The sequence below is a fragment of the Microcaecilia unicolor genome, chromosome 4 (genome assembly GCF_901765095.1).
Source record: "Microcaecilia unicolor chromosome 4, aMicUni1.1, whole genome shotgun sequence".
Lineage (NCBI taxonomy): Eukaryota > Metazoa > Chordata > Amphibia > Gymnophiona > Siphonopidae > Microcaecilia > Microcaecilia unicolor.
Window position 1 is genome coordinate 69,250,227 of NC_044034.1, and position 17,414 is coordinate 69,267,640.

Here is a 17,414-nt window from a genome sequence, read left to right on the forward strand (position 1 = left end):
GGAGAAGGATGCCCATCTTCCGATTTGTGTCAAAAGATGAGCGGCCTTCTCTTTCGAAAATAAGCCTGTATGGGTTCCACTGTGAAAAAGAATCTATAGATTAGTGCACTGCCCCCTCCTTTTTCCCATTTCTGGTCTAGTGCAGAATTTTATATTCTGGGGGGGGGGGGGGGGGGGTGGGGGGGGGCATAAGTCTAGGATTATAGGATCTTCTTTGTCAAGGATCAAAGTTTTGTTCAGGAAGACCAATCTGAGGTCTTCGTCCAATATCTAGTCTTTGATTGTTTCGGTTTTGTTTACTGCTGATCTAGAGTAGATGTATCTCACTGGTATTGGAACATAACTATCTTCAGTTATTATGACTTTGGAAATTTTCACTAATTGATGGTTGTATGGGTTTCGGGATTGGTTGGTTCCCTTTTTGGCTGCTTGTTGTTTTTGGGCTGTTCTGGAGTGTGTCTCTTCATCTGTTTGTTTGGTTGTGTCTTTTCATCTGTCTGTTTGAAGTCTACTTTGATGGAATGCGTTGTTACTAGTTGGGTGACTTGAGATGTGAAGTATTGGTATTATGGTTTTTGTCACCTTGTGTGAGGGCTCCTGAGGTGGCTAATAGATAGCGTTAGAATAGATATGCTTACTAGAAGTCTTGTAATGTGCATTTTACCTCTATCGGTGTTGATAAGGAACTGGAATTTACCTTGGCCCTAAGGTTGGGGGGGGGGGGGGGGGGAGGGAGTGTGCCTGTGGATGACTGTGTACTTGTCTTTCTTTGTGTGTGTGAAGTAGATTCAGAGTAGTTGTGTGCCTCTACGATTATTGGGTTGCTTGGGTTTATGTTATTTATAAACTTGACCCTATTATGTGTGATTACGGGATCCAGTGGTTGTGAAAGGCTTTGGGGATGTTATGGTTTTTTTTGTTCTCGTAAGTCTGAGGATGTATTACAAAATTATTGTCTCTAAATAAGAGTTTTTCAATTAAAATTCCATGAGCTGGGTTAGCTCAGCTAATTAAGCGTGTAGATTCAGGTGTACAAGAGAGATAAATCTACTTAACAACTGCACAGGCACCAATTGGAAATCAGGTCTTTGTGCCCTCTTTCTTCCTCTGTGGGGCAGTCATCTTCAGCGGTTCTTTTCTGCTCTCCTCAGGATCGTGTCTGCTGGAAAGTTGCAGTATTTCTTGTTTCTCTCCAGATACAAGATGCAGCCAGAGCGCAAAGAAAGGAGGTGCGATGTTAACCATTCCTTGCTGATTCAGAGGCAGCAGAGACAGGGAGTCAGCAAGGTGAAGCCTCTGTAAGCCTCAGTTGACTCTGCAAATCTGCTTCCACAGTCCGTCTCTTCGCGCCACCTCGGTCCTTTCTTTGTCCAAAAAGGATGTTGGTGTTTGCCCGACTCTACTTTTTGGCATGCTGCTCTGGTCCATGGCATCTAGAGGGGCAAGGGGTGAAATTCAGGTGTGAGGGTGCTCTTTAATATCCTTTCTTTGGTCCAGTTCCCCTTCCAACTGCGCTAGATTAGGATGAGCCCCCGTGCGCTGTGGGTCGGGCTGGTTTCTCGGACCCTTCCTTCTCTTTGAAAGCATGGCGCTGCTCAAGCTCAACATAGGCCGAGCACTTTCACCACCCCCATTCTCACCTCGGACCAATTTTTGATGCCTGACTGTGCTATTTAGGATGAGCCTCTGCCTCACAAACTCAGACCAAGAGGGTTAGTGGCCAAGGTGCCTCGGCAATGGTCTCACCTTCGGAATGCCAGGCCCCATTCACCGGTGCTATTGTGGAAGTTTCCTCCAGTAGTGGGGCAAGTTGCTCTGTAGAGTTTCTCCTAACCCCCTGGAAGGTCCAATGCCACTCAGTTGGAAGGTCCAATGCCACCCTGGGGTTCCAGCTTGGTCCAGCCATGAGGGACAGAGGAAGTCACGGCTCCAACAGGGACCGTGCCCTGGGGACTGCCTGGTCTTGAGGATTCAGCCACATTCTCTCTTTGGAATCCAAGGCCATGAGGAACTCTTCTGGCTGCATCGCTGTTAGAACGGACCACAGAGTCTCCATGTGAAAATGTTACACCTGCAAGAATCGGTTGACCTGCTTGAGGTTGAGAACCAGCTGGTAGGCATCCTTCATCTGCCTGGACACCACAAAATAAATGCCGTTCATCCAGGGGCACCGGTACAACAGCCTTCAACTTCTGCAAATTTTGCAGCATGGAGCGAATGGCCGCCCTTTTGGTGGGTTTACCATATGGGGATTCCAAGAAAAAATCTGCGACAGAAGACTTGAATTCTGACTTGTAGCCTTCTTGAATAGTGTTGAGAACCCACTGATCTGTGGTAATGCAGGACCACTCCTCGAGAAACAGTGACATCCGCCCCCTGATTGGCGCTGAGGAGTGGCCTGGCGCCCCATCATTGAGAGGGATGGGCATTGGAAGAGGTACAACTAGAGGAAGCTGAGATCCTCTTATCAGTCTGAAAGGACTGCCTAGCCTGAAATTTGGACCGCTGAGACCCAGACTGTCGCCCTGGATGATACTGGTGTGTGTCCTGGAACCGTGGACAAGAAGAACTCGAGCACGAGGAAGCTTTTGGCTTATCATCAGGTAAGCGCTGAGACTTGGAATCACCCAGATCCTTTACTAAGTTCTTGAGGTCCTCCCCAAACAACAGCTTGCCTTTAAAAGGTAGCTTCACGATGTACGCCAAGTCTGCCACCCATTTGATGGAGCCATAACAAACATCGGGCCGCAACTGCTAGGGACATCAGCTTCGCTGATGCTCGAAGCACATTATAGAGAGAGTCCGCCAGATACACCAGCCCAGTTTCCATGTCCGGCAGAAGAGCTTCTGGGAGACTCAACGCCCAGTAAGGCATCCGCAAACTGCTGAACCCAGCTGAGACAAGCCCGAGCGGCGTAAAAACAACAGACAGCTGCTTGCAAAGAGAGAGCAGCCACATCAAAAGATAGCTTGAGTGACACTTCCGATCTTGGAAATCCTTTAAAGCCACCCCTCTGACAGGAAGAGTAATTTTCTTGGAGACAGCCATCACCAGAGCATCATCAGCTGGCAAACAGAGCTTCTCCAGCTCTGCTGGTGCCACTGGATATTCTGACCATAGCCTTTGCTACCCACAAGGGGTGGCAGGCATCTCCCACTGCATCACAGTTATTTCCTGCATGGCCTCATGCAAGGGAAAAGCCCTAGGTGGCCGCCTAATGCTTGCCATTTTTGGATTCGTGGAGGCCGCTGCAGGAAAATCTAGAGTGGAAATATCAAGAGCCTGCAGGGCCTTAGTAATAAAGGAAGTGAGCTCTTCCTTCTGAAAAACGTGGACCGCCTTGGGCTCGTACGCTTCCTCTGGCCAAAGCTCCCCCTTCTCAACATCCAGCTAAGCCTGAGTGGAAAGAGGGCCTAAGAGCCCTGCCCTCAGAGAACTGTGGAGACAGCAGCACAATCAATTCTGCGACCGACAGAGATGCACAATGCTGCCACTTCTACACTGGATCCCCTGAAGGCTGCACTATCAAGTGGGGAGAGAGCCCCCTGTGTCCCCAAAATGGATGGACTGGATCCACGGCCTGATTGTCTCAAGATATAGGCCCTGTGTAGCAGCAAAATAAAGTAGGGAGAGAAAGGCTCCACGGTACGGCCCCCATCAGCTGTTCTAGATGGGTCCGATAATGACCAGAGGTACGTGGGAGGAAAATCCAGAGAGGATGTATCTGTCAGCGCAGTGCCTGACTCGCGCTGCAAGATGGCTGCCGAACTAGAAATATCCTATGAAGAGGCGTCCTCCCGTGCTTCAGCTGTGCGGGAAACTGCGGCCTGATCAACAGCAATAGTGTCCTCCATTCCTGGGCTCCCAACATAGCCTTCCTGACACTACACGACGCTGCTGTCTACTTAGCACAGCAGGAATAGCGTTTGACCAGCTCTGCAGCCATGCAGAGCGCTAATGGTTTGACCCGCCGGTGTTTTTCTTTTTTTTTTAAACTCTGCTTGGAATAAATAACTCACCCAGCTCTTGCTGAGGGTTACTGGTGGAGGGAAGTGCCGGTTGCTGCTCACCTCTACCAATCTCTTGCTCAGGAACTGAATTTCACATTCCTGGCAGGGAACTTACATGTGCTCAATCAAAATCTGCCAACAGAGAACACTCTTGCAGATTACTTTCTGCCCCCAATTTGGCTTTTTTTTTTAATGTGGGGAAGGAGAAAGGAGCAAAGCAAGAGAAGGAGAGAGGGTGGGAGAGGGACCCGGGGTGACCAGGTGTCCCCCCAAAGGTGGCACCGTACAGCCATACACCCCAGGCTACGCTGAACTAGGCCAGAACAGGAACCAGCAGCTATGAACCAGGAGCAGAAGAGAAGATGTCCATCCGCCTGCTGGAGATAGAGAATACTGGCTGAGCTAGGAGCATGACATCACATACATCACTTCAGTTCAGTGTCCTCTATCTTCACCCGCTGGTAGATGGACACAACCCACAAGTCTCTGGATTCATCTGCTGCAGGCGATAAGGAATACTTATGACGTTTGAAGTAAGTGAAGATGATAAACTATACTGAGTCAGTGGTTAAGCTTAGAAAAAGCAACATTTTTTTCTGGCCATAATATATCTCTTTTGTTTTATGGAAAATGAAGCAGCCTGTCTGAATATAAAGAACAAGCAGATGGTTGCTTGGTTTCCCAAACTAGATATCTAAATTGCTTTGTAAATAATGCTCTTATAATTGAGATTACACAGTCACCAAATCCAAACTATACAGTTACCTAATCCATACAGGTGAGTTTTTAGTAAACATGCCTGTGTGTTAGCTTCCAATAGTATCTTATCATTGCTAGCTTGGGAGATTTGTTGTGGTCCATAGAATTGTGCACTTTGTTCTGCAAACATATAACTGGACTGGTAAGATTCTGTGCCAGTTGTATGTTTAAATTTTTGACTGACCCATAAAGCCTTTTCTGGAAGAACCCCTTATTATCTGGCAGATAGGACACATTTGTATACCCCGGGGAGGGTTCTGCATTCTAGTAACACAAGTAAGCTATCAGATCCCACTTTGTCCAGGGCTCGCCTGGTGGCAACTTGGGAGGATGCCTTTTTTTTATTACGCTCTGACTTTGTAGAATCATCTGCCAGTTGATGTTTGGATGGAAGAATTCTATGAGAAATTTAAAATTAAGTAAAAAAAACCCTTTCTTTTCAGAAAGTGTTTGGCACGGAAACTTACTCCAGCTTAGCCGTATAGAATTCCTGAAAGATATTTGTTTGCACATATTCTGAGTGTGGTTTGCTGTTCTATAAATATTGGAGTTCTTTTCTTTTATTACATTGCATTGTAAACTGCTTTGACCTGTTGAATTAAGTGGTATATCAAGTTGTAATAAACTATAAAGTACTTGCTACCATCTGAAATAAGAAAACAGTTACCATGTCCCATCATTGTCAGTGGAAACCAGAAGAGGATGATGGAATGGACCAAGGCATTGATGCAATGACTCCAGAAAACCTGAGGGAAAACAATTCGAGAGTCAGAAGGCCTCCTAGATTCTAGACTTTTGTCTTAAGTCCTGACACATGATTCATTGTAATGTTATTTCAAAGAATACTGAGGACAATTTCCAAAGCCATTCTTCATAAACATGTAATTACCTAGGTAGAATGCCTGGACTGAAATTGCCCCTCACACAGTCTGTATGTGTTTTCAGAACTTGAATACTTTGGGCTAGATTAGCTTGACAGAGTTTAAAAAGGGGTTAGACGGTTTCCTAAAGGACAAGTCCATAAACCACTACTAAATGAACTTGGGAAAAATCCACAATTCCAGAAATAACATGTATAGAATGTTTGTACGTTTGGGAAGCTTGCCAGGTGTCCTTGGGCTAGATTGGCCGCTGTCGTGGACAGGATGCTGGGCTCGATGGACCCTTGGTCTTTTCCCAGTGTGGCATTATTTATGTACTCATGTAGATTGAAAAGAGACAATAATGTTTAAGTCAGAAGAGGAAAACCTTGCACATAGATTTGGTTTTCAAACCTGCATGTACTGCTTTACCCCCACTTGGTCATCCACAGAAGCAGTAGGAGGAAATGCCTGTTGCCACTATGTACTTTGAAGGTAAAGCAAAGATACTTAGCTGTAGAAGGTATTCTCCAAGGACAATAGGCGTTATATTCTTACTAGTGGGTAAAGCAGGCTGCGTTGCCTGGTCCGGATCTTATGACAAGCATAAGAGCTTTGTGGAGTGTAAGATGAGTGTAACAGTTGATTATAACAGCAAAAAGGAAAAATAATAAAGGGGGAAAATCAAGGGGAGATGGGAGGGATTGTGAGAATATAAGGCCTGCTGTACTCAGAGAATACCTGCTACAGGTAAGTATCTTCGCTTTCTCTGAGGAAAAGCGAGCCTATCTACAGGGCCGGTCCTAGGGTCTCTGGTGCCCCCCTGCAGACTATCAGTTGGCGCCCCCATCCCTCCCGTCTAGCATCTTCATTCTGTCTTCTCCCACCCTGTCCCCTTTTACAGCCCAGTGCCTTAAAAGGTGAAGAACAAGTTGAAGAACAGCAGGCAGAGGGAGCACAAGATGCAAAGGAAATAGGAGGCGCGGAAAGAGATGGAGTGCATCTTTGTGGGATTGCTGAACAAATAAAGGGTTTACAACCACTTAGCTTTATGTTTCAACATTTTTATTGATGAGGAAATAAACATGGTATAACAGATACCATCAAATATAAAACTTCAACAGTACAATGGAACATCACATATAAGTATTGAACAGACCATCATCAAATTTTTATACTCCCCCCCCCCCCCCCCCCCTACTCTCTCTTCCACCCTCCCTCCTTCCCTCTGTGTGTGCCAACCAATATTGGGGATAGTGGGTTTAAACTTCAGAACATTTGTACTTCCAAGGTAACTCACAATAGGTTAAGGAGCAAACTTCGCCCCCGTGGACTAAGTCCTTGTATATATCGGCCCCATATTGACATGAACTGTTTTTTTCTTTCAGGGCTCCCTTACAAGTTACAACCACTTAGCTTTTCGTGCTTTCATGTTCACAAAATTAGCAATTAAATCATTGATATCTAACTGGGCACATATATCATTCTCAATAGCAATCAAGGCAAGGCTTACAAGCCTGTCTTGCGAAATACTTGATCACAAATAATTTTTTATGATTTTTAACCGTGAAAATGATCGCTCACCACTTGCCACACTGACAGGAATTGTCAGCAATATTCTTAGAATGATGCTCACATTTGGGAATGGGAGGCTGTTTGATAGAACAAATTTTAGAGTTTCCAAAGGATTATGAAAATGGTACAATTCGGTCTTGAACAGATCTGTAAAGGCACATAGTTCATCATATAGTTCAGTTCCATTGATGTCCTTATTATCACCATCTGATAAATGAAGTTGCAAATCATTGCAATACTGTTGGAGCTGTTCATGATCAGTGTCGGCAAGTTTATTTATGTTGTACAGCAATTTGAATTGATTGTAGTGTTGTTGTAACTGATCAAATCTTTCATTGAGGGAAGTCATTGCAACATCCAAAATTGTAAAGAAAAAATTTACACGAAATTTATTCTCAGGTGATTGAGGCGATTCATCTTCTTGTTCATACTGGAACTGTGTAGTCCTTTTCCTCCGACGGATTTGAGCAGTGGCTTTGAACTCTGGTTCTCCCTCAACTTCATGACAAATTTGCCGAGCAGTTTGAAGCAATGACTCATATCTGGAATCAGTACGGTAGTTAGAAATAAAGGTTTTTAAGTTGTCAATGGCTGTCAAAGCAGTTGCAACATTTTCACTTGTACTCTGAAGAATCTTACTGACTGGATTAATATGATTCAACAGGTCATGCCACAGGATGAGGGAACACAAGAACTGGAAATCCTTCAACTTGGTGCTCAAAATATGCGCTCAATATGTTTAAAATCAGCCTCTGCAGCTCATTTCTTTTCCCTCTCATATTGGCTCCGTTGTCGTAGCCTTGACCTCTTATATCACCAATATTAAGATTCCAGGTGCGCAGTTGATTGATAACAGTGTCACATAAACTCTCTCCAGTTGAGTCATGAACTTCTAGAAAGCCTAGGAAATGTTCTTCAATGTCTACATTTCCTTCTTTGCAGAACACAAAGCGGATAAAGCGAATGCTACATACCTGTAGAAGGTATTCTCCGAGGACAGCAGGCTGATTGTTCTCACTGATGGGTGACGTCCACGGCAGCCCCTCCAATCGGAAACTTCACTAGCAAAGTCCTTTGCTAGCCCTCGCGCGCCCGCGCGCACCGCGCATGCGCGGCCGTCTTCCCGCCCGAAACCGGCTCGAGCCGGCCAGTCCAGTATGTAGCAAGACAATACACTTCAAGGGAAGACACAACTCCAAAGGGGAGGCGGGCGGGTTTGTGAGAACAATCAGCCTGCTGTCCTCGGAGAATACCTTCTACAGGTATGTAGCATTCGCTTTCTCCGAGGACAAGCAGGCTGCTTGTTCTCACTGATGGGGTATCCCTAGCCCCCGGCTCACTCAAAACAACAACATTGGTCAATTGGGCCTCGCAACGGCGAGGACATAACTGAGATTGACCTAAAAAATTTACCAACTAACTGAGAGTGTAGCCTGGAACAGAACAAACAGGGCCCTCGGGGGGTGGAGTTGGATCCTAAAGCCCAAACAGGTTCTGAAGAACTGACTGCCCGAACCGACTGTCACGTCGGGTATCCTGCTGCAGGCAGTAATGAGATGTGAATGTGTGGACAGATGACCACGTCGCAGCTTTGCAAATTTCCTCCATGGTGGCTGACTTCAAGTGGGCTACCGACGCTGCCATGGCTCTAACATTATGAGCCGTGACATGACCCTCAAGAGCCAGCCCAGCCTGGGCGTAAGTGAAGGAAATGCAATCTGCTAGCCAATTGGATATGGTGCGTTTCCCTACAGCCACTCCCCTCTTGTTGGGATCAAAAGAAACAAACAATTGGGCGGACTGTCTGTGGGGCTGTGTCCGCTCCAGATAGAAGGCCAATGCTCTCTTGCAGTCCAATGTGTGCAGCTGACGTTCAGCAGGGCAGGAATGAGGACGGGGAAAGAATGTTGGCAAGACAATTGACTGGTTCAGATGGAACTCCGACACAACCTTTGGCAGAAACTTAGGGTGAGTGCGGAGGACTACTCTGTTGTGATGAAATTTGGTGTAAGGGGCCTGGGCTACCAGGGCCTGAAGCTCACTGACTCTACGAGCCGAGGTAACTGCCACCAAGAAAATGACCTTCCAGGTCAAGTACTTCGGATGGCAGGAATTCAGTGGCTCGAAAGGAGGTTTCATCAGCTGGGTGAGAACGACATTGAGATCCCATGACACTGTAGGAGGCTTGACAGGGGGCTTTGACAAAAGCAAACCTCTCATGAAGCGAACAACTAAAGGCTGTCCTGAGATCGGCTTACCTTCCACTTGGTAATGGTATGCACTGATTGCACTAAGGTGAACCCTTACGGAGTTGGTCTTCAGACCAGACTCCGACAAGTGGAGAAGGTATTCAAGCAGGGTCTGTGTAGGACAAGAGCGAGGATCTAGGGCCTTGCTGTCACACCAGACGGCAAACCTCCTCCAATGAAAGAAGTAACTTCTCTTAGTGGAGTCTTTCCTGGAAGCAAGCAAGATGCGGGAGACACCCTCTGGCAGACCCAAAGAGGCAAAGTCTACGCCCTCAACATCCAGGCCGTGAGAGCCAGGGACTGGAGGTTGGGATGCAGCAGAGCCCCTTCGTCCTGCGTGATGAGGGTCGGAAAACACTCCAATCTCCACGGTTCTCCGGAGGATAACTCCAGAAGAAGAGGGAACCAGATCTGACGCGGCCAAAAGGGAGCAATCAGAATCATGGTGCCTCGGTCTTGCTTGAGTTTCAACAAAGTCTTCCCCACCAGAGGAATGGGAGGATAAGCATACAGCAGACCTTCCCCCCAATCCAGGAGGAAGGCATCCGACGCCAGTCTGCCGTGGGCCTGAAGCCTGGAACAGAACTGAGGGACCTTGTGGTTCACTTGAGATGCGAAGAGATCTACCAGGGGGGTGCCCCACGCCCGGAAGATCTGTCGCACCACACGGGAATTGAGCGACCACTCGTGAGGTTGCATAATCCTGCTCAACCTGTCGGCCAGACTGTTGTTTACGCCTGCCAGATATGTGGCTTGGAGCACCATGCCTTGACGGCGAGCCCAGAGCCACATGCTGACGGCTTCCTGACACAGGGGGCGAGATCCGGTGCCCCCCTGCTTGTTGACATAGTACATGGCAACCTGATTGTCTGTCTGAATTTGGATAATTTGGTGGGACAGCCGATCTCTGAAAGCCTTCAGAGCGTTCCAGATCGCTCGCAACTCCAGAAGATTGATCTGTAGATCGCTTTCTTGGAGGGACCACCTTCCTTGGGTGTGAAGCCCATCGACATGAGCTCCCCACCCCAGGAGAGACGCATCCGTGGTCAGCACTTTTTGAGGCTGAGGAATTTGGAAGGGACGTCCCAGAGTCAAATTGGAGCAAATCGTCCACCAATACAGGGATTCGAGAAAACTCGTGGACAGGTGGATCACGTCCTCTAGACCCCCGGCGGCCTGATACCACTGGGAGGCTAGGGTCCATTGAGCAGATCTCATGTGAAGGCGGGCCATGGGAGTCACATGAACTGTGGAAGCCATGTGGCCCAGCAATCTCAACATCTGCCGAGCTGTGATCTGCTGGGACGCTCGCACCCGCGAGACGAGGGACAACAAGTTGTTGGCCCTCGCCTCTGGGAGATAGGCGCGAGCCGTCCGAGAATCCAGCAGGGCTCCGATGAATTCGAGTTTCTGCACTGGGAGAAGATGGGACTTTGGGTAATTTATCACAAACCCCAGTAGCTCCAGGAGGCGAATAGTCATCTGCATGGACTGCAGGGCTCCTGCCTCGGATGTGTTCTTCACCAGCCAATCGTCGAGATATGGGAACACGTGCACCCCCAGCCTGCGAAGCGCCGCTGCTACCACAGCTAGGCACTTTGTGAACACCCTGGGCGCAGAGGCGAGCCCAAAGGGTAGCACACAGTACTGGAAGTGGCGTGCGCCCAGCTGAAATCGCAGATACTGTCTGTGAGCTGGCAGTATCGGGATGTGTGTGTAGGCATCCTTCAAGTCCAGAGAGCATAGCCAATCGTTTTGCTGAATCATGGGGAGAAGGGTGCCCAGGGAAAGCATCCTGAACTTTTCTTTTACGAGATATTTGTTCAGGGCCCTTAGGTCTAGGATGGGACGCATCCCCCCTGTTTTCTTTTCCACAAGGAAGTACCTGGAATAGAACCCCAGCCCTTCTTGCCCGGATGGCACGGGCTCGACCGCATTGGCGCTGAGAAGGGCGGAGAGTTCCTCTGCAAGTACCTGCTTGTGCTGGAAGCTGTAGGACTGAGCTCCCGGTGGACAATTTGGAGGTTGAGAGGCCAAATTGAGGGTGTATCCTTGCCGGACTATTTGGAGAACCCACTGATCGGAGGTTATAAGAGGCCACCTTTGGTGAAAAGCTTTCAACCTCCCTCCGACAGGCAGGTCGCCCGGCACTGACACTTGGATGTCGGCTATGCTCTGCTGGAGCCAGTCAAAAGCTCGCCCCTTGCTTTTGCTGGGGAGCCGCGGGGCCTTGCTGATTCGCACGCTGCTGACGAGAGCGAGCGCGCTGGGGCTTAGCCTGGGCCGCAGGCTGTCGGGAAGGAGGATTGTACCTACGCTTGCCAGAAGTATAGGGAACAGTCTTCCTTCCCCCGAAAAATCGTCTACCTGTAGAGGTAGAAGCTGAAGGCTGCCGGCGGGCGAACTTGTCGAATGCGGTGTCCCGCTGGTGGAGAGACTCTACCACCTGCTCGACTTTTTCGCCAAAAATGTTATCCGCACGGCAAGGCAAGTCCGTAATCCGCTGCTGGACTCTATTCTCCAGGTCGGCGGCACGCAGCCATGAGAGCCTGCGCATCACCACACCTTGAGCAGCGGCCCTGGACGCAACATCAAAAGTGTCATAAACTCCTCTGGCCAGGAATTTTCTGCACGCCTTCAGCTGCCTGACCACCTCCTGAAAAGGCTTGGCTTGCTCAGGGGGAAGAGCATCAACCAAGCCCGCCAACTGCCGCACATTATTCCGCATGTGTATGCTCGTGTAGAGCTGGTAAGACTGGATCTTGGACACGAGCATAGAGGAATGGTAGGCCTTCCTCCCAAAGGAGTCTAAGGTTCTAGCGTCCTTGCCCGGGGGCGCCGAAGCATGTTCCCTAGAACTCTTAGCCTTCTTTAGGGCCAAATCCACAACTCCAGAGTCATGAGGCAACTGAGTGCGCATCAGCTCTGGGTCCCCATGGATCCGGTACTGGGACTCGATCTTCTTGGGAATGTGGGGATTAGTTAATGGTTTGGTCCAGTTCGCAAGCAATGTCTTCTTCAGGACATGGTGCAAGGGAACAGTGGACGCTTCCTTAGGTGGAGAAGGATAGTCCAGGAGCTCAAACATTTCAGCCCTGGGCTCGTCCTCCACAACCACCGGGAAGGGGATGGCCGTAGACATCTCCCGGACAAAGGAGGCAAAAGACAGACTCTCGGGAGGAGAAAGCTGTCTCTCAGGAGAGGGAGTGGGATCAGACGGAAGACCCCCAGACTCCTCGTCAGAGAAATATCTGGGATCTTCCTCTTCCTCCCACGAGGCCTCACCCTCGGTGTCAGACACAAGTTCACGGACCTGTGTCTGCAACCTCGCCCGGCTCGACTCCGTGGAACCCTGTCCACGATGGGGGCGTCGAGAGGTAGACTCCCTCGCCCGCATCGGCGAAGCTCCCTCCGCCGACGTAGTCGGGGAGCCTTCCTGGGAGGTGGCCGCGGTCGGTACCGCACGCGGTACCGACGTCGGGGACCTCAACCTGGGCGATGGGCCAGCCGGCGCCACGCTCGACGGTACCGGTGGCGCAAGCACCGCCGGTACCGGAGGGGTAGGGCGCAACAGCTCTCCCAGAATCTCTGGGAGAACGGCCCGGAGGCTCTCGTTTAGAGCGGCTGCAGAGAAAGGCTGAGAGGTCGATGCAGGCGTCGACGTCAGTACCTGTTCCGGGCGTGGAGGCTGTTCCGGGCTGTCCAGAGCGGAGCGCATCGACACCTCCTGAACAGAGGGTGAGCGGTCCTCTCGGTGCCGATGCCTGCTGGGTGCCGCATCCCTCGGCGACCCAGAGCTCTCGGTGCCGACACGGGGAGGAGACCGGTGTCGATGCTTCTTCGATTTCTTCCGAAGCATGTCACCGGAGCTCCCCGGCACCGACGAGGAGGACGTCGAATCCACCCGTCGCTTCCTCGGGGCCGAGACTGAAGAAGGTCGATCTCGGGGGGGCTGTACCGCAGGAGCCCTCAGGGTAGGCGGAGACCCACCCGAGGGCTCACCGCCACCAGCAGGGGAATGGACAGCCCTCACCTGCACTCCACCCGATGCACCACCGTCCGACGACATCAGCAGACGAGGTCCTGGTACCACCGACGTCGATGCAGCTATCCGATATCTCGGCGCCGATGCAGAGGCCCGATGCCTCGATGCACTCGATGCAGGGGCGGCCGAGGAAGATGGTCTGGACGCTGACGACGTCGATGCACTCGAAGATCCCGGTGCCGATGCCGACGAAGAGCCCGAGAACAACACGTTCCACTGGGCTAGTCTCGCTACCTGAGTCCGCCTTTGAAGCAGGGAACACAGACTGCAGTTCTGAGGGCGGTGCTCGGCCCCCAGACACTGAAGACACGACGAGTGTCGATCAGTGAGCGAGATAACCCGGGCGCACTGGGTGCACTTCTTGAAGCCGCTGGAAGGCTTCGATGTCATGGGCGGAAAAATCACGCCGGCGAAATCAAAAGCCGAAATGGCGAAATTCGAAGCACCAAATTTAGAGGGAGAAAAAATCTCGACCGAGGCCGAAAAAAGGCCTACCCCGACGACGAAAGAAAACTTACCGGGGCAAAAAAGCTGGAAGTACGGGGAGGATTTACACGAAACCCGGCGGGGGGTTTCCGGAGCACTTCCCGACTAGGACAAAGCTTTCCCGAAGGAAAAAAACACGTTCAAACTAATTGGACGCGCGAGGTCGACTTTCCGGGGCTCGACACGGCGAAAACACGACCGTACCGAGTGCGGACAAAAGAAGACTGGCCGGCTCGAGCCGGTTTCGGGCGGGAAGACGGCCGCGCATGCGCGGTGCGCGCGGGCGCGCGAGGGCTAGCAAAGGACTTTGCTAGTGAAGTTTCCGATTGGAGGGGCTGCCGTGGACGTCACCCATCAGTGAGAACAAGCAGCCTGCTTGTCCTCGGAGAATAACAGTCATCTGCTCAGTGTGACTGACATCTGGTGTACAGTCCAATATTATAGACTAGTACTTTGCTGTCTTGATTTCAGATAAGATCTTCTCAGTGATGGCATTGCCCAAAAGTGTAATAATTTCATTTTGTATGCGCTTGCTCAAATAATGGATTTTGGATTCTTGTTTTATAGCCCTCCTTATATGTGCTGCCGTGACAGAATCAAACTTTCCAAACAGTTCAACCAGTTTAAGAAAGTTGCCGTTATTTCTTTCAAAAAGCTTATCAGATGAGCCTCGTAGAGCCAGACATTGAGATCCAAGAAATTTGATTATTTCGATGAGCCTTTCAATTACATCTGACCAATGTTTTTTTCTAGCTCATACAGCCTTTGATGCTGTGAATCAAGTGTAGTTTTGTTTTTGAGATCCTTTCTGAAGTCGATCCACATTTTTGAATGTTTCATATGAGCTAGACTTGTTTCATGTGTATGCAGTGCTTTGGATACACTCCTCCAGTTGTTGTAGCCAGTCGATATAAAACTACTGGATGATTCACTTGGATCTGTTGGTGAAAACAGTTTGCAGCAGAAACAGAACACGTGATCTGTGGAAACTGAGTACAGTAACCATGATCTTGGCAGTAGTTCACCATTTTCCATTTTTTGGTTGTAGTATACATCGCTGAACTTGCGTCCACTAGAGCTTGCGGGATACCAAGTGCCAACGAATCTGAAGTTGATGAAGCTAATGATGACTCTGGCCTAAGCTGTTCTTCCTCAAAGGTATCTAAAGTGCATGGCGGCCCACTGTGCTTTTCCATGTTCACTGCTGCTCCTTTCGAACAATCATCATCATCATCAGTGAGAGTAAATGTGGAAACTTCTGATTGTTGGTTGGCAATGACTTTCTTCGATGGGCTTGCTCCAGAGGTACTTGTACCTGGTTGGGGGTCTTCCTCCTCCTCCTCCTGAGAGCGCTCACCAGTCACTTTTAATCGTTTGATAAAACTATGTAGTGCTCCTGCTTGCCTCTGGATGGCTTCCTCTTTTGCTGCTTTTCTTTTTCTGTTTTGCCAACCTGACAGTTTCTTTTTAGTTGCCATCACAACCACCAGTTTGTGTGAACACTCAGAGAAAAGCTGTCGACGACACGTATACTAAAAAACAACAACAACAAAAAACATTGTCCATCGATTGCCTTCTGTAATCCCCTCCTAACAAATACCAACAATCACCACTTTACAAATTAACAATACACCCAAATCCTGCCATGCCATGACAAGGGAAGGAGAGTATCTGGAGAAAGGGAGAGGATGAGAATACAGAAGAATTTTTTTTTGGGGGGGGGGGAGAGAGGAAAGATAGGGCAGGGAATGGGGTTAGAAGCAGTGTAAAGAGACAGGGGAGTATGGAATGTGTGAGAGAGACATAAAGGAAAAACAGTCTTCCGTAATCTGGTACAATCATTAGTACTTAGTCATCTAGACTACTGCAACTCACTCTACGCTGGATGCAAAGAACAAATACCCAAAAAACTCCAAACAGCCCAGAACACAGCAGCCAGACTCATATTTGGAAAATCAAAATGCGAAAGTGCAAAACCCTTACGAGAGAAGCTACACTGGCTCCCACTCAAAGAACGCATCACGTTCAAAGTATGTACCCTAGTACATAAAATCATCCATGGCGATGCCCCAACCTACATGTCAGACCTGATAGACCTACCATCCAGGAACCCCAAAAATCTTCCCGCACATTCCTTAATCTTCATTTCCCTAACTGTAAAGGTCTAAAATACAAATTAATGTACGCATCAACTTTTTCCTACGTGAGCACGCAATTTTGGAATGCATTGCCACGTGACCTAAAAGCGACCTATGAACTGACCAGCTTCCATAAACTACTAAAGACCCATCTCTTCAACAAGATATACCACAAAGACCAAAACATGTGAAACTCCCACATATATCTAGTAATGTTAATAATGCCTTCTGTTTCAGCATTATCATCTATTCCTTTACCATTCAACCCAAAATCTTTCTGTAATACTTAATGTTTACCCTCTTCTCATTTCCACTATCCATGATGTATTGTAAGCCACATTGAACCTGCAAAGAGGAGGGAAAATGTGGGATACAAATGCAATAAATAAAATAAGGAAGATGTGGAAATGTGACTAGGAAGGAGGTAAATAGAAGCAAGGGGAAGCTGGGTAGGGGGTAAGACAAGGAAGAAAGGGACAGGTTTTTATATTCAGGGACAAATCCCTCAAATTTGGAATGTTTGGTAATGTCCCGTCCCCCCACCCCAAGTCCTGGCTTAAGAATTGAACCAGATGCTCCCAATGGAAGTACTCCTCTGCCATCAGGTCAGCCAAATTTTTTTATTTCTATGATAAATGAGGCAGTTAATAGCTAAGCAGCCTTGGTAGTTTGACAGGTTTACAGTCAGTTAATGAAACCATGTCAAGTGCTGGAAAATTCATTGCAACAAACAGTGAAACAATAAATGTATTAAGTTAGCCCTGTGCATTTATTTGAAAACAAATGGTTAAACTCCTCAAATGAGGCCATTTTCAGTTCATTCCCCCTAAATGAAACAAATGGCCACAGGTCTGAAATCCAATTAGTATAGCTGGGGTAAATCTTAAAGAAGGGGTCACAATAATCAGCTCTGGGATATTTGAGAGCTGAAATAGGTCTGAAATGACACAAAAATCCATTTATGTTTGGTGCCATTCAGTCTACTACAGGGCTAGGAAAACAGCACTTAGGGTAGCTTGGCCGGTGTGAGGCTCTCTAGGATCAAGCTAGAGTCGGAAAGGGGCCAACGGGAGACCAACTTCAGCTTTTTGTGCTTTGTGCAGGCTTAAAAGGCGACTGCAAAGCAAAACATACAACTTAGAACTTACTTAGTTACTTAACTTTTTTGTTATGCTGAGACGCGAGACGCTCTTCAGGGCAGGCTTCAGCTTCGAGCAGGGGAGGCGCGCACGAGGTGCCGCAGGGGAGGAAGCAAGGCAGCACCTTTGTGCGCGCCTTCCAGCGTCGTGAC

At 48.7% G+C, this 17,414-nt stretch overlaps 1 protein-coding gene across 1 annotated transcript in view; it reads right to left on the minus strand.

The window, feature by feature from the left end:
• The window catches only part of ATP8A2 (ATPase phospholipid transporting 8A2), a 1,572,980-nt gene that overhangs the window by 340,215 nt on the left and 1,215,351 nt on the right, over window positions 1-17,414 (minus strand). Inside the window, exon 29 of the mRNA XM_030202396.1 lies at window positions 5,438-5,516. Within this exon, the coding sequence (XP_030058256.1) occupies window positions 5,438-5,516 (79 nt within the window). The remainder of the gene's footprint in view (window positions 1-5,437; window positions 5,517-17,414) is intronic.